Here is a 21,233-nt window from a genome sequence, read left to right as displayed (position 1 = left end):
AGGGTGATACTTTAATGTAGTTAGCTTGAGAGTAGGTGAGAACACAATGTAATGTCTAAACGGTACATATCACAATTATAAAGTTGCAAGAAAGAGAGCCCTGTAACGACGACAACAGAGAGGTTTGAGCACTAGCTACTTGCCTTGGAACACACACTCAGTGCTCATACCAAGATTGAGGGGATTCAGAGAAAAAAATCAAGGGTTACTCTTCAAAACAAAAGATACTAACCAGAGAAATTAATATGTTGATGCTTATATAGCTCAACCAGCTTCAATATATACTTGCGCCTGCAAAAGTATCTCTCTCCCAAACTATTCCATTAGGATAATGCAAGGTCAATTCACTAAATTTAGCTTACTTGAAGACAAGATAAACTGCAAGTAATTTGGTGGAACACTTCATTAAAGTCTCAATCTGATAATAGCTACGGAGGTACAGCTGTATAAGACTTGCACACACTGTCACATCCCTGGCATAAAATCTGGAGTTACAGCATATGACGAGACACTGGAGGCTTGAACTGAGGACCTACAGCAATGCAAGGTAGTGTCCCGTCTACAGTGCAGTGTGGCTTGTAGGTCAGTGACCTGATTGACCTTTCCCAAAGAGAATTCTCTTGCCAGAATGCTTCTCCTCAGTGGCCTGGAAATATCAACACAGAGACAGAAATAAGTGTTGATAAGGCAAGTACAAATTCAAAGGGTGGTATTGTTGGAAGCGGACTAACTTTAGTCCATGGTTTAATCCACTGACTAAGTATGTATTCATATAGACACTTTGAATTCCATACTTAGTCGGTGGATTAAACCATGGACTAAAGTTAGTCCCCTTTCGAGAATACCACCCTAAGAGTATTAAACAATTAAATAGATAAAGAACAGAATGAATTGCACACAGGGAATAATTTAAAGGGAGTGAGTTTTCGTCTTCCATGTACAGAAGGCCATAATTCGCTGACACAAGACTTTGTGGAAATAACATTAATGTGTAAAAGTCTGCACATAGCAAACCCGTAGGCCTGTCAAGAAATACCCCCTAGTCACCCGGAGAGTCTTCAGGTGAGGGCAACGTGAGATAACGTCCTTACCTTACGCCAGAATGGAAAGAGATTGCAAAGCATTACATAAGTTCTGTTGGTCATAAAACTGAAGGCTAATTCTGGTGATTGACAACACCTGTTATTGGGTAAACACCTGAGCGATGTCAAATTCCCCATGAGAGCCCTCTCCTATGCGCTTTTAATACAGATTTAATTCATATTAAAAAAAGAAGTAAGAAGAATGGAAGAGTGCTATTAAACCAATTCATTATGATATCTACTTACAATGTTTGTGGCTTTCTGTCCCATCAGCAATCTAGCTTTATCGACATCTTCCCTGCAAGAGACAAAGAATAAAAAGCACACAACTCAAATTTAAGGACCATAAATATTGAAGATACAAGACTCCTATAGTAACACATACTGGTAACTGTAACTACGAGTCTGCGTTCAGACATACATGTACATGTATACCCCTTTTCATGAAAATAAAACATAATGTACTGTAGAGGAAATACAGACTAAAAAGTGAAGTAAGTAGATGCAAGCAGATAAGTAAGTAGATAAGGAAGTACACTGTAAGCAAAGAAAAAAACACAAAGGAAAGAAAGGTAAGAATGTAGGTAATTCAATAAGTAGTTACATAATGTAAGTACATAAGCAAGTGAGACAGTAAAAGTAAGCCAGCAAACAAATATGTAAGTTATTAAATGAGAAGTAAGTGAGTAAGTAAGTAAGTAAGTATAAGTAAGTAAGTAAGTAGGTAGGTAGGTAGGTAAATAAAATACTTAAGTAAGTGAGTAAGAAGTAAGTAAGTAGGTAAGTAAATAAGTAGATACGGCAGGTAAGTAAGGTAAGTAAGAATTAAGTTAGTAAGCAAGAAGTAAGTAAGTAAGTAAATTAAATCAGTAAAGCAAGCAAGTAAGCAAACAAATAAGTTGGTCAATAAGTAAGCAAGTAAGTTAGCAAGCAAGCAAATGAGTGCACTGTGAGTAGATAAGTTAGTAAATAATTACCTTGCATCAATAGGGACCGGTCCAGCATCATCTTTGCCTGATTTGAACCAAAGCTTCTCCTTGATTGCCTACAGAATGTAGAAATGAATAGAGGAAATGATGCTGTTACTACAAGTACAAAACATTTTGCCAAGTACCCTAAATGTACATGCTTTGATATGAGGGAAGGAAGTTATTGACAGTAGTCAGATAATCAAAATGGCACTACATTTAAACCCATGTCAATGTACGTATACATGGGTAATAACCTACAAACTTCACCTAGTCACATTAAATCATAATCAGGTTGATGATTTTCATTTTTCTTCAGAAAAAAAAGCACCAAATAAGTTTAAAGGTTTCAAAATAGTTTTGAATCTTTAATGGCAGTTTCTCTTCTAATACTACATACACATCACATCACATGAAATCATGGATCACGCTGTTTATTATGAACATACTGCTTTCATTTCTGTATTTGGCATCACACTCACCTGTGATACTAGAGCATTCTTGTATTCTTTCTTCATGCCCATAAGAAAGTCTAGCCAGGTCCAGGTCTTGTTGTGGTACTCTAACGATGGCAGCAGGAGATGAAAGTTATGCACGTCCTCCAGGTTCTTATCCTTCTCACCCTAAAAAGGTCACAGGTCAAAGGTCAAGTCATCATGAAATCAATCTTTCACAGTTTTTATAGTACATTGATACCTGTATATAAAGACCACTCAAGGGAAACATGAAAAGTGGTCTTCAAAGGCAGATGGTCTGTATTTACAGGTTCCTTCAGTACAGGTTTCAATGAAAAACAATATTTAGGGGAAACAAAAAAAGGGGTCTTTATAGACAGGTGGTTGCTAAAGCAGGTTTGACTGTACTACTGGTACATCTATTAGTATAACGCTATCAAAACTGTAAAATATGACAGAAAAAGATGAACTTAAAGGTGATGTTTAAGATATCGAAGAGGAAAGTTTACTCAGTCAGTACAACACCTGCCTGTCGGATAGAAGATAGTGGGTTCAAATCCAACCCAGGCTGATGACTGAAGCCTGCATTTTGTGTTAACAAGCCTCTCCTGTTTCATAGAGGTAGGTTAGGGTAAAGTGGAAAACACTCCATTCCTTGGGTAGGACATTAAATGGAGGTCCTACTATTCAAATATGAGCAAGGGGTAAACCCTGGTACAGTGGTTCCACCTGCACACCCCCAACCAGTTATCTCACAAGGAAAGAACCAAGGGATACAGTGAGTCAGTCCCCTTTAAAATATGATAACAATAATATTGCACAGAAAGTGCCCTCAGACAGAAAACATTAAGAAGCGATTCTGCATTGAGAATTCAATCTTCCTCGAACGGCAGAGTGACGAGTCGGACCTCAATGGGGAGGAAAGTGATGATGATACATGTCATTCTAGCTCATGGTTCCAATGGGTCTATTGAATCCAGATTTAGTCCTCTTCAGGAGTGAAAATGAAAATACCTTGTATTATCCTCCCCGATAAAAATGAAATTAAACATACCTTGTAGCTGACTAGCAGGGGCACAGCAGGAATCTTGATATAGACAAACATATTGTTCAATGCTCTTTCCTAGTATCATGAAAGAAAGGGATAAATAGAGATCAATGAAATGCTAGCTTACATATGATACATAATGTACATGTACATGTATCTACAATTTCATGCATAATTCATAAAGTGCAGAAAAAGCAAATATATATATAGGGTAAATATACATGTATGATGATAAAATAATTATTTCTGTGTAAATTCCAACAGCCATGTATGAAATATACTTTGTGCTTGATAGAGACAGCTCCCCTCCCTAAAAATTTTAAACGAGTAGAAGATATGATTAATAAATGTTGATCAAAATACTGAATTGTTAAACTTCAGGAAAAGAAAAAAAAGGAGTGGTATATAGAGACAATACATCTTCCAACTTTTCAGGTACCGGTAGTTGTACACAAAGTACTTGAATGTTAAGAAGCTACTGGTATTAATCTAAAGATCCCCACTCACCTTCATCTTGTCAATGTCATCTGTTTTCTTGAGTTTTGCCAGTAGCTGCTTTCTCTTTGGCTAAAGCACGAGTGAAACGTGTACAATAGAAGATTAAATCAGAGCATATTGCACAAATCAGGGGCCTGTTTCATAAAGTTTGTTACCAATGACAAATTCTTAAATTCTATGATAAATTTGCTCTGAGCCAATCAAATGCCATGATTTCAGTAGCTTATAACAGTCATTGTAACTTGTTATTGATAACAAGTTTCATGAAACAGGGCCTTGATCATTTGACTGAATGGTAACAATGAACAATTTGAAGAAAATGATAGTATAATGTATGAGACCTACAGGTGTGATAACTTTTAATCTGTGTACATCCTTTTAAATTATTCTTTTGCATACCTCAGTCTACAATGTATATGTCTAAAGCGTGTTGGGTTACGTCCATAAATTCTTAATCAATCAGTCTAGCTATGAATTCCAACCCCAGGACCATTTCCTTGGCAACACTCAAGATATTGGATTATCTCTATGTATCTGGATGAGAAATACTGGAGTATTAAAGGAAATCAAGACTATTTTGATTTGATAGAAAATTCATGAAGTGATTGATGGGTAGAGGGTTTAACTAAAATATGAATAGAATTTGTTGACTGAAATCTTTCTGCTACAGTGAAACCTGTCTATAAAGACCACTCAAAGGGAAACAAGAAAAATGGTCTTTATAAAGAGGTGGTCTTTATGTACAAGTTGCTTTATTACATGTTTCAAGGGGAACAAAAAATGTGGTCTTTCTATACAGGTGGTCACTAAAGCAGGTTTGACTTCATCATCAAGTGCTTTATAATCCACAATGGCTACAGTACTTGCAAACATGATGACTAACCTTTGCTGGTGTGACATCTCTTGGAAGAGTTCCACCGATGCTTGATTCATCACTGCTTGTTGATCTCAAGCTACCACTCTGTGTCATAAAGGACAGTCATTGATACAACAAGACAATATCAACATATGTGTATTATGACGGAAAAGAAAGTAATTACCCTGGTTAGGAACATGTCCATATTCAACCCTTTCGAGACAATCATTCCACATTTTATTGATTTGGCTCAATAACTTTTGTTTCCGAGCCATGCATAAAAAATATGCCAAATGTATTTGGATATTGATCCATACCAATCGCAAGTACTAATATCAACTGTTTATAAGACTGCCCCAGAAATCTTTTTTTAGAAGTATTATTATTTCATTGCTGATAATAGAGATATTACATGTATTTATTGATATTGCAGAGAACAAGAATTGCATTTATTTAATCTTTAAACTACTGTAACAATTTCTCTTTGGAAAATAATGAGCTTTTAACTCACCCTTGTGAAGGTGCCTGGGTCATTCTCATCAGAATCCATCCCTGAATCAAACAGAAGAAATAAAGTGAGGAAGGAAGGATGGGCATGCAGTCATGAAGAAGTTGAAGAGAAAATAAGATAGAGAGAGGGAGGGAGATAAATACAGAGAGAGATAATGAGGAAGAGAGCGATATGTAAATCAATAAACCATAAAGAGACCAAAAGCATTGAAATAAATAAATTAAGTTCAAGCTTTAGTACAGAAAATTGTTGAATGAATGTGGTTAATTTAAAGTAAAAGTATATACAGCTATGTTCAAGCTTTAGTAGCTTCAACATTAAGCAGCATACATTTCTTTATATTTGCAACACATAGCCATTCCGATGCTGTGATTTGTTCTCATTAAACAAAAAAATACTTGTCAAAATAATGAATACTGCAAAAATCTATCTCCAAAGGCACATCCCAAGTAGCAATCAGTATATGTACTCACTTTTGAGCGTATCATCACTGATAGCCGAGGCAGACACAGGACCTTCATGATCGACCGATCGTCCAGGGAAGAAGAAAGCCATGACCTTCTTAAAGAAACGATTGGTCAGCTGGATGGTCAACGGTACTACATGGACCTCAAAGTTGTCCTGTACTGATATCCCACCAACTGAAAATTAAAAAAAGAAAAAATTTCCATTAAAAATGAAAGTTTTTGTTGATTGGTAGATGCAAGTCTTATCAATTGCCAACATTCTATAATTGTTATGATTTATAAACATGTTTTAAGAGAACACTGAAACAAACATCACTAACAAAAAATAAAGGCCGGTAATGTCTGTTTTACACTCATTCATAAATCCTTTTCAATTTACATAAAATATTATTGTTCTCTCCACATTGTACCCATATTGGGAAAAAGAGATGGGGGTGGGTGTCTGCTTAAGGACCCTATACGATTAAAATACAACTTTATATCAATGGAAAGCTGAATAAACATAGAATACAAAGGAATAACAAATGTATTTCCCCTTTCAGTATTGCACAAAAGCAAATTTAAACCTTATGTTCCGCACCCCTCCAAATTACGGGTCAACCGAGATCAAATTTTCTGCGGTTACAGCCACAACAAAAGACGGGACCCAAACGCTTGTCTATATTAAAAGCTGAGGCGATGAGCTGTGCTTAATTAATGCAAAGTCATTGTGAATATGCATACTCCACATAAGATGATGTCAGTTTGAGTTTTCAGAGAGCTATTTTACTCCTCTTACAGACACTAAAATGGCATATAATTGATTTTATTGAAATCTATGGCTTATAAGCTTTCAGTTTTTATATAATTCATGTATTTCATTTTCCACTTTTGAAAGGGTCTTTAAAGGGCAAATCAGAATTTTCTGAATATATATATATATATATATATATGAAGACATCAACTTTAATACACGTTGTACCAATATTTTTGCCGTCATGATAATATGATTGCAGGGCCCTCAGGGGGAACAGTATAAATACTGATGAGGCTACCCTGGGTAAACAAGACATATTATTATTATTATTATCATTATTATGAAGTAGGGAAAAGTATATTTTTGTCTTCAACTTAAACCCCATTGTATCTGCTATCTTAAAGCAGTACTGCACTACTTGTAGCTACTCACGCCCTCTATAAAGCCAATGCCTAAGCGATACCCATTGATCCTCCATCCTCCCCTTTTTCTTATGTTAATTGAGAGCTGATTTGATGAGATAACCACCTGCTAGTGACCACGCAGGAAGGTTTAATCCCTCCTGGCCAAACTAGTGCAGATACTAGGCTTTAATTTTTGTATATGTGTTATTTCATCATTTTTGAGACGCAGCTAGCCTACACTAGTCCATCCGTGATCAAAGCTCATTCACTCATGATATCATTTTATCTTATTGCAAACACAGTAGCTCACCTGGTGGCTTTCCTCGAGCGATAACCCTGAGAGCGACCTGTGCTGATCTGCCACTGGTGTCCTGGGGTCTTAGAACCTCCTAAAAAGAGTATTGAACATCAAATGATTACCCCCTTCAATGACCCGATATATATCTCAATCTCTCAAGATTTTAAACAAACAAACTTACTACTGTATACACACTGAAAATTAATTTAAAAAAATCTCCACATCACAACACAGCAATCAAACCTGAATTATATTAAATATCAAATTTAGTAGCATTTGAAATTTGGTGATAAGTATTTGTATAGACATTAGCAGAAGTTAGATTAATCATGTATTCTCTTATTATGCCTAATTAATATTATCTCATGAACTTCTCACAATATTTTTCCTGGTGTACACTATTCTCTGCTCAAATCTATATATTTTCTGAATAGAAAATATAAATGTATTTTGGAACAATTTACCTGAAAATATCAAAAATGTTCAATCCCTGAATATATCCAAATCCAAACTAAAAAAGTACCTGGTACCTTGTACACAATCTTCAATAACTCCCTTAATTCATGTACCTCTCCTAAATTGAAATTATAATTCATTAATTTGTTTTGTTTTGTCTTCTTTTCCAGTATAAATAACACATGTATCAATACAAACAAGGGTTCATGTTATAAGTTTATCACTTTTTTTATAATCCCCCACATTGACATTAATTTGTTTGTAGTATAATATTATTCTGTATCTTTGCTTTTGTTCTTGTCGATTTTTTTGTTTTATTATGTCACTAATGTGTTCAATAATTAATACATATATCGTGTATATTGTTTTGTTGTTTTTATGGAAATGTGGAAAATATATCAATTCAAACATCTTATTTTGTTGCAAATGCAACACATGTCCATACCTTATAGACATCATTGGGAAGGAGGTTTGTGATTGTCACATAGGCTAGTTCCATCAGGTTCTCTGTAGAATCATCAGACTTTATATTCCTACAATACCTGGAGACAAAAGTGAAGAGTGAGATGTAAAGTTAATGAAAACATGTTAGAGGAAGAGAGAAATGAGAGAGAGAGAGAGAGAGAGAGACAGACAGAGACAGAGAAAAAGACAGCCACAGGGATAGACAAAATAACACAAAATGACAAATACATGTAGCATCACAAAAATAGCTGAGAGGGGAAGATAGCAATATAATACCTGAATACAAAATAAAAAGTGAGAGTTCAAGTCAATGAAAACATGGGAGAGGAAGAAAGAAAATGACACAAAATGACAAATACATGTAGCAACAGAGAAATAGCCAATGAGAGAGAAAAATAACAGTATAAAAATGAAGGAGAAATGAGAAGCAAAGCAGCAAACAGAGAAAGACATATGACTTTGGGTAGTGTGGAAAAAGTAATATTTACACTTCAAATCATCATACATTAGCCAATTTCATAATTATTTTTCCTTTTATATTCTTTCTCTCTACGAAGGGATATATTTGTGATATGTAGTACAGTATATTTCTATTACCTTAAAAAGAAATTTAAACTAGGTGATTGAAGATTCTTTGATCTGCCAAAGCGTGTTTAGTAGTTATGGCATCTATGGTATAATGCGCATAAACAGCAACAAGCTTTGATGACTAGAAATATTAATGGGAGGGGTTTTCTTACTTGAAATGTCTGAGTTCTAGATCAGCAATACCAAGCTGTCCATCAGCTTCTGTCAGTCTCCACTTGGCCAGGCTGAAACATACCTCAGCTCTCCAAGCAACACGCACACTATCAGCTAGAAATGGGTAAAAATTATCAAATAATTATAACAAATGTTGTGCATTTATAGTATATACATGTAATAATTATTACAAATGTTGTGCAATTAATGTGTTGAACAAATGCAGCATATCATCGAACAACTTTTTTGTTCAATGGTAAACAATTTATTTCAAAATATTTCGGAAAAACTTTAATGAATCTTGCATTAAAAAGAGAAGAATCATATGTAAGATTTGAATACAGAAGTGTGCAAATAAAGCTTCACATTACTGTCTTTCATGTTTATGAATTAAAAAAAAAAAACAGATTTATAAAACTCAAAAAAGCATAGGACAAGCATAATTTGGAAATATGTTTCCAGTAATGACATTATAATCTTGATTTCAAAGGGCTATGCACATACCTTGATGCAGTTTCTTCTTCAGTGCTGTCTGTAGCTGGATCTCCTTGTAACAACTAAAAGAGAAAGTAGAAGAAAGAAAAGAAAGGTAAAATTCAATGTGTCATTTTTTGGCTCTTTATGAACGACATAAATTTACTTTACTTTTGCTGTACACTGGGTTCACTTTTATCCCTTTTTGTGTGAATATCAGCAACATTTCTTCACTTTCCCTCATTGACACATATAGATACAAACTGAATATTCATAGCCCTTGTAAATATGATGCTTTTTGTGTTTTTCTAAACCCAAGAATGAAAGGGCCTCTGTTGACTACTTTGAGATGTTAGCTTTAATGTGCCACATTCTTAAGAAACATAAAGCGGGACTAATCAATTTTCCATACACTAAAAAAATGTCAAAATCTTGTAATGGTATGAATAATTTTGTTGTTAAAGGGAGTGTAGCCTGACGAGACTACGTGTCTTTCTTGTGGCCTGACTCGGGGCCAATCTATAATAATAATACGCTAAGGCTCCGCGGGGGGCGCGACGTCACCGCGAGCCTTTGTATTCTATTGTTTTTTAATGAGATCGCCGACCCAAGTTGGTGCGGCTATCTCCTCCTGAACCCTCCCCTCGGGGCACCCGTGCCCGGTGCCATCGTCCGCGGGAGAGTCAACTCTGTGGAATTGGCTATACTCCGCCCGAGGTCCTCCTCCGTGTCGACGTCCAGGGCGAAAACAGACGCGACATGCATAATGCAGGATATGCGTGACGACAGAGATACCTCATGGATATTCAACATTGCATCCGTAGACACACGACCGATGACCATCCACTCACATTAAGTTGCGTATTAAATGCACGATGCACACGGTCGGGCTTACCCGTGTTAGGTATCTTTCTATAGGATGTGCTTTGTTGTAGCTAGGACGTGCTTTGCATGTAGTAGCTGCACAAGAGATGAACGGGGCTTCCCGTCGACGTCCAAACTTAGAGACCTATTTCCATCATGATTGCCGCGATTTTGATATAGTTTTCGTGAATGGAGGTATGAAATCAAAGCTTATTTTGTGATTACTACGGCCATATAGTCTAGACCTATACTAAATTTTTATTATCATTTTCTAAAGGAAAGTTTTCACAAGAAAATCATTGGACTGACTGTTTAGTCGCAAGCTGCCTTCATACAGTGCAGGGCTTCTGTTCAGTGTGTGTGAGTTGAGACGAGCTTGCAGGAAGCTCCAACACCGGCACCTAGCACCGCAGGCGTCCGACGCCTGCGGCGCCGGTGTTCGAGCTATGGAGTTACGCTGTAGTGTGTGTGAGTTAAGCTGAGCTGAGCTCGAGTCGAAGAGATTTGACACTTTGAAATTGTTATCTGTTGGTTTGCATCATTATTGCCGCGATTTCAATATAGTTTCGTGAATAGATTTACGAAACCTGAGCTTAGAATTAGTAAAAGTATTACTCATGTCTACGTTTTTAAACGACTACCTGATTTTCTTGTGAAAATTTTACTTTGAAGAATGATTATCGAAATTCATGGTCAGAAATAATCACAATCTAGGGTCTATTATGTTACAGTTCTTGCATCAAATCAATGCATGAAAACTTAGTTATTGAACTAGAATGTTTTTTGTTTTTTTTAAATAGGCAATTATGAAATAGGTAGCCTGAAACCTGAGCCTTCTAAACAAATGTCAACAAAGTGAAGGCCTATATCCTTTGATGAATTAATGAAAAAGTAGCCCCAGAAAAAAGAGCCCCCGAAAGTTGAAAAAAGTAGCCCATGAAAATTTTTCCAAAAATTTGAAATGGAGCCCCCGAAATGAAAAACTTAATTTTTTGCCTGCGCCCCCCTCTAGAATCCCGCGGATTTCCGCGGGTCCTGAGTTGAGTGTATATATAATATAGGCGTGGGGTCCCCGGGTTTCAAGGGGCCATAAACCCCAAAAAGCTCAGGGGGTTACGTTCTTCAAAGTGGGGGGGGGGGGGGGGAGAGATCAGATCGCAGCGAGTTGAGTGTATATATAATATAGGCGTGGGGTCCACGGGTTTCAAGGGGCCATAAACCCCCGAAAGCTTGGGGGTTTTAGGCGTTTAATTAGGGTCAGATGAGCATTTTTTTAATACTTTATTTGTGACACCTGCGGGTCACTAATTGGCGTGGGTCAATACGTAGTGTTGCGTACCACCTACGCTGGCCTACGTTACTATATGCTGAGGGACGGAAAGGGGTACGCAAGATGAACGAAAACAATTCAACATGTTTAATTTTTTTCGCGTACTTTAGGCATAGAAACTTGACGCAGAAAGTACGTCTTTTTACGCAACACTACGCTACATGCCTACGCAACAGTACGCTACCCTACGCCAGATCGACAAAGCAGTAAAAGCTTTCAACACAGTAAGCAACCATAAGCAAACCCGTACGCCAGCCTACGCATAACCTACGCAGGGACTTTTTTCCCATTAATACGCAGCCTAATTTCTGCGTAGTCGGTACGCCACACTTACGCAGTTCCAGTGGCTTAAAGAATAACTACCGGTACAGTTGGATCGTTTTTTTTATTTTTTTAAATAAGGCCAAATTAAAAACAAAACATGTTTAGCGTCCTGTTTTTTCGAAAAATGGGGAGGAGGCCCCTTTTTTTTTTTTAACTTTCAAAATGGCCGCTCCGTACATTTTCCCTGACATTCGGGCTATTTTTCAAGATGGCGGCCGACAATTTTTTTTTTTTTTTTTTAAGTCAGAAATACATTTTAGCAGTGTTTTTCATGCTTTTTTTCTTTCAAAAAATTCAAAAAAAAAACAAAAAAAAAAATAGGAGGCGGCCCCCAAAAAGGAAACGGGCGGTGACGCTGTTTTTTTTCTTTCAAGAAAAAAAAAAAAAATATATATATATATATATATAGACTATAGACCCTAATAAAAAAAAAAAAAAAAAAAAAAAAAAAATAGGAGGCGGCGAAAGTGAGAATATGGATAGGAACAATTGAAGACAATAATCATTAATAACGAAAGTGAAAACGAAATTAAATTATAAATTATCTGCAACAAATTTTAATTACAAATATCTGATTTCACTTTTTTCTTCCAATTTTTAATTTTTATTACATGGTACAGATAAAAAAAAAATCAAAACGCTACATTAAACGGCAAAAAAAAGGTTTATATTTTTACAAGTAAAATATAAATAAAAAGAGAAGAAAATGAAAAAATAAATAAAAAGTAATCATATACAAGAAAGAGAAATAAAAATGAAAATAAAAGAAGAAAAAAATGTTCCAAAGAAAAAAAAGGGTGTTAAATTATATAAAATCTAACGTAACCTAAATTAACCTTAATTTTGTTTGTATTTAAATCAATATTATTTTCGAGAGCGCATATATATCTATTAACATTTTACAGCCCCCCCCCAACCCCCTATAATCCCGTGGATTTTTCAATGTGAATACCAACAAGTTAGACTTATGGTGTCCTCAAAATGGCAAATAAAGTTGGGTAGGAACTTATGGTTTCCTCTAATTTGCAAATACAGTTCTTGGTGGTTTTAATTTATATATCTATTTACACCCCCCCCCCCCTTAGGTATTCCGCGGGTCCTGCTTCTATTACAGTTATTTTCTTTTTTTTTAATCAGAAATACATTTTAGCAGTGCTTTTCATGTTTTTTTTCTTTAAAAAAATCCCCCCAAAAAAAAAAAAAAAAAAAAATCAAAAAAAAAAAAAAAAATAGGAGGCGGCCCCCAAAAAGGAAGCGGACGGGGACGCTAAACAAGTTTATTTTTTTAATGGCATGATTTTTAAAAATTAAAAAAAAAAAAAAATAGGAGGCGGCCCCCAAAAAGGAAACGGACAGGACACTGTTTTATTTTCTTTAAAAAAAAAAAAAAAAAAAAACAACAAAAAATTCAAAAAAATTCAAAAAAATAAATAAATAGGAGGCGGCCCCCAAAAATGAAGCGGGCGGGGACGCTAAACATGTATATTTTTTAATGGCCTGAATGGCAAATAACGTTCTTGATGGTTTTAATTTCGAAATTCTCTATATATCTATTTACACCCCCCGCCCCCTCTAGAATCCCGCGGATTTCCGCGGGTCCTGCTAGTCAGGTATAATACGACTATGGACGACGCGTGAGGAGAACTTTGGTCTGTTTCGTGAATGCTGACCATGAAGAGATTAAGTTGCTGACTGTTATAATCAAGTCCATTTGTTTACATGCAGTTGTCCAAAAGAAGACGTAGATGGCGTTAACCAGTATTTGCCAAGCTACACTCCCTTAAACTGCATGTGTGACGATAGGCCACTGTGACATCCTCTGCTTTTTCCATTAGTAGTCCAAAGCTGTTAAAGAGTTTCACATTGACTCACCTGACCATGATCCGCAGATCTTCTGCAGCATTCAGGAGAGATTCTTTGGATTCATACAGCTGCTTCTCTAACTCAGATACCTTCCTTACAAGTCTGCCAAAAAAACAAAACAAATTGAACTGAATAAATCAAAGGACTTGAAAGCAAATTATTTTATAATACGCCTCTACCATCCTGGAATTAAAAAGGACTTTAAGTAATGTACTTCATTGGTATCATCTCAAGACTGAAAAAAATGAGCAAACTGATGGTCCCACTACAATCTTGAAAGCAGAGTTCTATCATCTTGGTCGATAAAGGGAATGATTATTGTATCTGTAAGGAGTATGAAAAACAAAATAATGACACAATATTTCTATTCGAAAGGAAGATCTTGCAAAACTTGTTTGAAACATGTTTGAATCTTGTAATGAACAATGGGCTGAATTCAACTAATGATCTACATATCTAAATATACCAGTATACAAATGATGCATGCGCATGAGTTCATTATACGATCTATCCGCACTCGAGTTGAGGCTGTGTGTATCTATCTGAGTGCGATAGATACACACAGCATCAACGAGGGCGGATAGATCATATAATGAAAACATGCATCATTTGTTTTATACAACGAAACTCCTAGATCCTTGTTATTTGATGTAAAAAGAATTCATTTAAGTTTGTTTCGTGGCAGTATATGGCTTACAAATAAATCTCAAGTTTAATAAGGCTTAATTTAGTGCACACACATAGCTATAGATATAGTAAGGGCACTAATTACCTCTATACCCATTCACGCATAGTGCTGCGCAAGAATAGGCTCATGCTCACGCAGTATTAAGCGCTCTAACTCTACGTGCACTACTGCGCTCTGAAAACGTGTTCGATAGTACTGGAAAATATTGCACTCCTTTTCATGAAAACGAGTGCGATAGGCTCAGTAAATGAATCACATGTGACCGCGCATGACCAATCATTTGATTAGGATCTGGGAGTGAGTTGTATAATAAATACTATTTTACAATACACCTCTACCATCCTGGAATTAATAATGGCTTTTAAATAATGTACTACAATTGAATGGACCTTATCTTAGTTTGATTAAAAAGAGACAAACAAAAGACAAAACGGGATTAGAATGAATATGGAAAAATAAGACTGGATGAAGTGTACAATGAGAAAAAGGATGAGAAATAAGAAGAAATATGTCAGGAAAAAATGAGAAATGAAGGACCGAAGAGAAGAGATGGATAAAAGTGATGAGAATAATTGTTCTTAGCATCCTTGTATATATATTTGTTCTTACGGTTGTTCATTGCCCGAGTCTTCCAAAGAGCGATGAGCATTGTACAGATCTCTCTCGATCCGTCGATTGTGCGAGATATAATTCCTGAAAATTCAAGGCAAAAGAAAAAAAGAAGAAGAGATATTGCAAGTTAACATCACAGTTTAATACTGCATTTACTCTCGATATTTACATCTATGTAGTGGTTATACTAATGATAATGACTGTGTTTTCTATTTACCTGAGAGAGTTCTGTAGCTGCATGATGGGTTCTTTTTGATCTTCAGTGTTGTTGAGTTGTAAGGCAAACCTCATGTGCTGCATCCTAGCCATGGCCTCCTAACATGGAGGGAAATGGAAACATAAAGTCATGTTCATCTTTAATCATTACTAGCATTCACTCTTATAACAGTCATACTCACGATGAAGAGCAGTATCACCATCCTTCTCATTTGCTTCCTCCTCATCCTCATCATATTAATCTTCAATACCACCCTCATCATCTTCTGTCTCATAATTTTCTTGATAATCACCATCACAAATATCATAAAAAAGAATAATCAGCTATTTTTTCGTCCTTTTTCTCTTCCTCCTCATTCTCCTCCTCATTTTGTCATTCTTCTTCTTCTTCTTTTTCATCCTTCTCCTCCTCCTTATCTTCTTCTTTCACTTCCTTCTCCTCCCCATTATCATCCTCCTCCTCATCATTACAATTCTTAATATCGGTAAGATGCGAAAGTTCATGTGGTTGGACAAGCAAGTGTGCACTTGTAAAATGGCGACTGGCTGGAATGCTCCCCAGGGAGTGGAAAATGTGCACACATTGTGTGTGGGTAAGCCTGAATCCGATGACTGGGGTAATAATATATCTTGAAGGTGCTTAGGCACATCGTTGGATCGATGTATTGAGCGCAATATAAAAATAAGAATATTATATATATTAGTAATCATCATCAATCATTATCTTGAATGACAACATCATCCTCCTTTATCAAATGTATGATTTCCAAACCTTTCTCTTTGGTTCCACATAGAGCAGTAGGTTGTTGATGATGTCCATGATCATGGAGTACTGGGCGGAGTTAGTGCAGATATCTAGGTCATGATGGACCACCGTGATGGAATTGATGGACTCCTCTTTACCAAGTGGGTCACCATCATCGTCTCCATCTCCCTGCAGGAAGACAAATAGGGATGAATTGATACAGGCACCAATATGGTAACATTTCAGTCGGCTTCAAAATAATCGATCAATCAATCCATTTTTATCAGCATTTCTGCATTATATATGCTCTTTTAGACCATACACATATAAATATACTGTTACAAAAGTTTCTGTATTTTTATTTTACAAACAAGCTTGAAAACTTTTACTATGATGCATAAGTCTAAAACGGCCAAAGGATTGTTGTAATGATGATATTGTACATGTTTGTGTGTATTGGAGGGGGGAGGGGGGGGGGGGGTGTGAGGAGGGGTAGACCAAAATCACAAGGACAGTTCACTTATCTGCTGCTATGCTGTGGGTTATGCCATCATCACTATGATAATGGTCATGATCATAATTACAATCAATACAATCATGTTACACCATCATAAAAATCAACCTTATCATCATCATAATCATCATCACCATCGCCACCATAATCATCCTCCCCATTACCCCCACCATCATCTTCCATATGATGTCATACCAACATCGCAATCATAAACCATAGCCGTTACTACCATCCTCATACTATCATCACCATCACAATACAATCTACTCCTTACCTTGTGCACATCTCCTCTGGCAAGCACCTGTGCTGCTACGTCAGGATCCACATCACAATACAATATACTCCTTACCTTGTCCACATCTCCTCTGGCAAGCACCTGCGCTGCAACGTCAGGATCCACATCCCTCCCGTACATGTTATAGTAGAAGCGGCATGAACACCGGGAGATGATTCGCTGGAGCTGCACCGTATCGTTCTCCACGTCCTCTGAAGCCCCGCCTACCGTGTCGCTAACGACCCCACCCACGGAGTCCCCACTCCCCACCAGGTCAGGGACGTCGGTCACGCTGCGATTGTGGTTGGGGTTCTTCTCGATGTTGGAGATGGCAAGCCATTTGACATGCTCTTCTTGGTGATTGGCTGGGCCCGCTCTAGAAGCAGGGTAACCAACCGTTGCAAAGTACTGTCAAGGGGAAATCATAAAGCAAGGTAAAACTTTGACAAGGCATTCACCTACATTTGCTTCTCTCCACCTAGGTGTTGTAAATGGGTATGCAGTAGGAAGAAAATTCCTTGAATGATGTGAAAACCAGAATCTGTAGCCTCTCTCTCATTAAGCCAGAGTACCTTCCATTGTGGATATCAGTGCTATTCAAGAGTCTGAACTAATCCTCTGCCAGACAGCATGAAAAGTATTTGTAACGAGTGAATTATACTTCATACTTCCGCAATGTTTTTTTTTAACCTGACATAATCATATACAAAATGTCACTTGAAAATCCCCCCAAAACTCTTACCATTCATCTACAAGTTAAAGTGCTTTTTATTTTCTTTAAAAGCTGTTTTGAGTTGACCATCTCATTTTTGCTTCATTAGAAGTTGTTTTTCATGAATTTGATTAATTGTGCTTCATCACCTAACCAACATTTTAACTTAGATATCACTTAGAAAGTACAAAGAACAAACCAATAACTTCTTTCTTACCTGCATCCTATCCAACGTGCCTACCACTGTAGTCTTACTGGTCAGTTTACTGTCCATCCACTTTGGCCAATGAGCTCTCTGCATGACCTGAGCATTGGCTGCACATACCAGTACATAGCCAGAGCTGGCTGACCCTCGCAACATCACCTGGCTGTTGATTAGCTCCACTAGAGACAGAATACAAAAATATAAAACTAGATTGATGCCTCCGTCATAGAGCAATTTTATAAACCAAAACAGAAGCAATTTTTCAAATTCAATTTTGATTGTAATCCATTGACAGGTTCTCAGAATATTGTGATTACAAGCTATTTCTGAAATACATGTATTACCCTTTAATCTTTGACCTCATGACCCCAAAATCTAGTTCTTAAATTGTAACCTTACCTTGTTATCTTATGTTTGATAATTTCAATTTCAATTTGTTCTCTTGTCATTATTCTGTTTAGTTTTACCTGCATCAATATTGTAAAGCGCTTTGACATACATGTAAATCTCATATGAAAAGCGCAATATAAGTAAAAGTTATTATTATTATTATCTAATGAAGATGACCAAATGAACAAGGATGAAGAAGAGCCAGCGTCAGATCAGACAGAGATCATTTAATCTCAACGTAGTCTTGCAAAGGGACATCTGATAAAGATGACAAAATGCTAATAAAATTGGACCTATACCTCTTACATAATCTCTATGTACAGGTTCAACAAATAAAACAACAGTGAATGATTGTCTTACCAAGCCAATTGTTGGTCATGACATCATCCTTGTTGCAAGCTAGCACCCCTGAGAGTTGCTCGGTACTTCCCGATGTCTGGAAAACAGCAATAGAGAAAATCAAAACAGGAAAATAACCTCACTGTTCCAAAACAAAGTCATTATCAATGAAATATAAACAAATATTTCAACTGAACTCATTACGTAATAAATAAATTAACAACATTTTTATTCTGTCTAAAAAACCAGTAAATAATAATAAAATTCATGTGTGTACAAGTCTGCACACAGTAAAACTGTAGGCCTATCAAGAAATACCCCCTCGTCTCTCGGAGAGTCTTCGGATGATGGTAAAGATAAGATAAGTGGGAATGGATGGAAAATGCAAAGCATTTAATACATACATGTAAGGCCTGTTGGTCATATAAGTGAAGACTAATCCTGGTGATCGACAACACTTATTACGGGGTAAACACCCGAACGGTATCAAATTCCCCATGAGAGCCAAATCCGACGTGTCTTACAGTTTTACCAACCTCTTCAGTGAAGACCATGAATTTGGTGTTGGCCTCAGCCAGGAGCTGTTGTAGCATGCTAGCCCCATGGCCCGCCTGCATCTTAGACATAGGGCTAGGGGTGTGTCCAGCCACCCCTGCGGAGCTGGAACCGGCCGAGGATGGGGTACCAGGACCACTCTGTAGACCACCAGTCTGTCGACGCTATGTCAGAAAAAAATCGAAAGAGGCTTTGAATCATGGATGTAGAGGTCAAACATTGTGGATTTAAGAACATTAATAATAATGATAATAATAATAATCCGCTTTTATACAGCGCTCAATACATCTACGATGTCTCTATAAGCGCTTTACAGTTCGTAACTTTGGTTAGTAAAAAGCATGGGACACAACAAATTCCCAGGGCCAGGTTCAAACAAACATAAGCAGGTTCTTTTGACGAAAGAATATATCAACACTCTTTTCATTAAGGCTCCCGCTTGGTGTTACTGAAAGCCTCCAATCGTGAATACTCATTCACCATGGAAACCTACCGGGAACAAAACAAATTTCTGTGGGTAGTCTGGCTACAAATTTCAGTGACTGGCGTCATAAATTTCCAATGACAAAAATTAAAGAGGAAATAAACCCTGATATTAAAGTTGGTTTTAATAGAAGCAGAAAAGAAGAAAAACAGGTCAGTGAAGTTTGAGCAAAACTTGATTATGAATTAGAAAGTTATGAATGTGTGAAGGTGCAATCAATAAACACAAATTGGCAACTAAGTGACATATCTGGCAAGCTCCCCTCCCATTAGCCCTGTCTTAAAAAAAGTTTTAAATTCTATATTTTCCCTCAAGAAAAAAAAAAATACAATCACCCTAAATATTATTATTGCAAATGTTTTTTTTTTAAACCCATGTACAGAACAAATTCATTCTATCATCAATAACTAAGAAAACAAAGTTTATGACATTTTTTGTACAGAGCAAATTGGAGAGGAGCTTGCAAGATACGTCACAGTGTTGCAAATCTCTGTTTCACTGATGAAAATTTTAAGAATTCATAACTTTCCTATTTCTAATCAGATTTATCTCAACTGTCACAAAGTTGTTTCTCTCATTTGTGTTCTGCCTCTATTAAAGCAACTTTATATCAGGGTGGACTAGCTTCCCCTATAATCACTAACACTAACAGCGCCTAGCTGGGAGGTTAGCTAGACCCACTAAAGTATGAATAAGTTTTGAGAATATAAACTTACTGCTTGAGCACTGCTGTCCATCTTTACACCCTTCAGGGCCTCTGTGGACAGATTCTGCTTCAGAGTCTGAGGAGAAAAAGAGAAGAAATACAGTCAAACCTGTCTATAAAGGCCACTCAAGGAAACAGAAAAAGGGGCCACTGTAGACAGGTGGCCTTTCTAGACAGGTCCTACAACACACATTTCTTTCACAAGGGAGACAAAATACATGGCCTCTAAAGACAGGTGGCCTTTATAGAGAGGTGGTCACTAAGACAGGTTTGATTGTACTTTGTAAATGAAGTATAGTGTACATATACAATGTATGTGGTGGAATGAGTCTTTATCATACTAAGCTTATGTTGTGTTTTATGAAAGTTAGTAAGGACGGGAAAACAAGCTTTGAATGTACATTGTTGTACACGATACATCTCTGTTTTTTTGAGAATTTTTTTTTTTTTTAAATAAAAGTTATTTGTCTTCCTCATAAATCTAAAAACGAGCATAAAATAGAAACTTAAAGAGAAATAAATGTATAGGAAGGAGGGAAGGACAAAAAATAGGTTTCATTAAAGTGATACAAAATCATAATTACCGATAATAGATTTATATCCATGAAATAACCATTTTCCATAAATCTGAAACATTATATTTCCCCTCCAATTCCTGCGATGGCGAATATATATTATACCTGTGCTTTGCTGTAGGAGTCGTAGAGACCAAAGACTACATCTCGGTTGAACCTTGTCCATGAACCTCTGAACTCATACACAACCAGCTTGTGAATGAAATCCTGGGAATGGAAAATGAGAGAAAAACGGAACAACATCATGAGAAGAATGAGATGATGCTTTGTTTAAAGCAGCAAGCAATACCACAATTGTGCTGAACTCAACAAGTTTGAAATCAAAGTGACCCTAATCAAATCACTTAAAAATGTAATACTGAATACTGCAATAAAAGT

General features: G+C 36.6%; 1 protein-coding gene across 2 annotated transcripts in view; it reads right to left on the bottom strand.

Moving 5' to 3' along the window:
* Positions 1–9: 9 nt before the first annotated feature.
* Positions 10–21,233, bottom strand: part of LOC757261 (protein KIAA0100) — a 60,537-nt gene continuing 39,313 nt past the window's right edge. For both annotated transcript variants that reach the window (XM_030992296.1, XM_030992297.1), the window contains 23 exons: positions 20,961–21,062; positions 20,291–20,356; positions 19,072–19,254; positions 18,557–18,632; positions 17,819–17,985; positions 16,965–17,297; positions 16,129–16,290; positions 15,358–15,455; positions 15,138–15,221; positions 13,850–13,942; positions 9,490–9,542; positions 8,985–9,099; positions 8,225–8,321; positions 7,336–7,414; positions 5,892–6,059; positions 5,419–5,459; positions 4,935–5,012; positions 4,061–4,120; positions 3,560–3,628; positions 2,533–2,673; positions 2,060–2,127; positions 1,329–1,380; positions 10–646 (listed from right to left, as the gene is read on the bottom strand). In XM_030992296.1, the coding sequence (XP_030848156.1) occupies positions 584–646; positions 1,329–1,380; positions 2,060–2,127; positions 2,533–2,673; positions 3,560–3,628; positions 4,061–4,120; positions 4,935–5,012; positions 5,419–5,459; positions 5,892–6,059; positions 7,336–7,414; positions 8,225–8,321; positions 8,985–9,099; positions 9,490–9,542; positions 13,850–13,942; positions 15,138–15,221; positions 15,358–15,455; positions 16,129–16,290; positions 16,965–17,297; positions 17,819–17,985; positions 18,557–18,632; positions 19,072–19,254; positions 20,291–20,356; positions 20,961–21,062 (2,448 nt within the window). In that variant the 3' untranslated portion in view covers positions 10–583. The remainder of the gene's footprint in view (positions 647–1,328; positions 1,381–2,059; positions 2,128–2,532; positions 2,674–3,559; positions 3,629–4,060; positions 4,121–4,934; positions 5,013–5,418; positions 5,460–5,891; positions 6,060–7,335; positions 7,415–8,224; positions 8,322–8,984; positions 9,100–9,489; positions 9,543–13,849; positions 13,943–15,137; positions 15,222–15,357; positions 15,456–16,128; positions 16,291–16,964; positions 17,298–17,818; positions 17,986–18,556; positions 18,633–19,071; positions 19,255–20,290; positions 20,357–20,960; positions 21,063–21,233) is intronic.

The sequence above is a fragment of the Strongylocentrotus purpuratus genome, unplaced genomic scaffold, assembly GCF_000002235.5.
Source record: "Strongylocentrotus purpuratus isolate Spur 01 unplaced genomic scaffold, Spur_5.0 spur5_scaffold_2, whole genome shotgun sequence".
NCBI classification, from domain to species: Eukaryota; Metazoa; Echinodermata; class Echinoidea; order Camarodonta; family Strongylocentrotidae; genus Strongylocentrotus; species Strongylocentrotus purpuratus.
The sequence above is the reverse complement of the archived record's forward strand: the minus strand, read 5'-3'. Positions and strand labels throughout refer to the sequence as shown.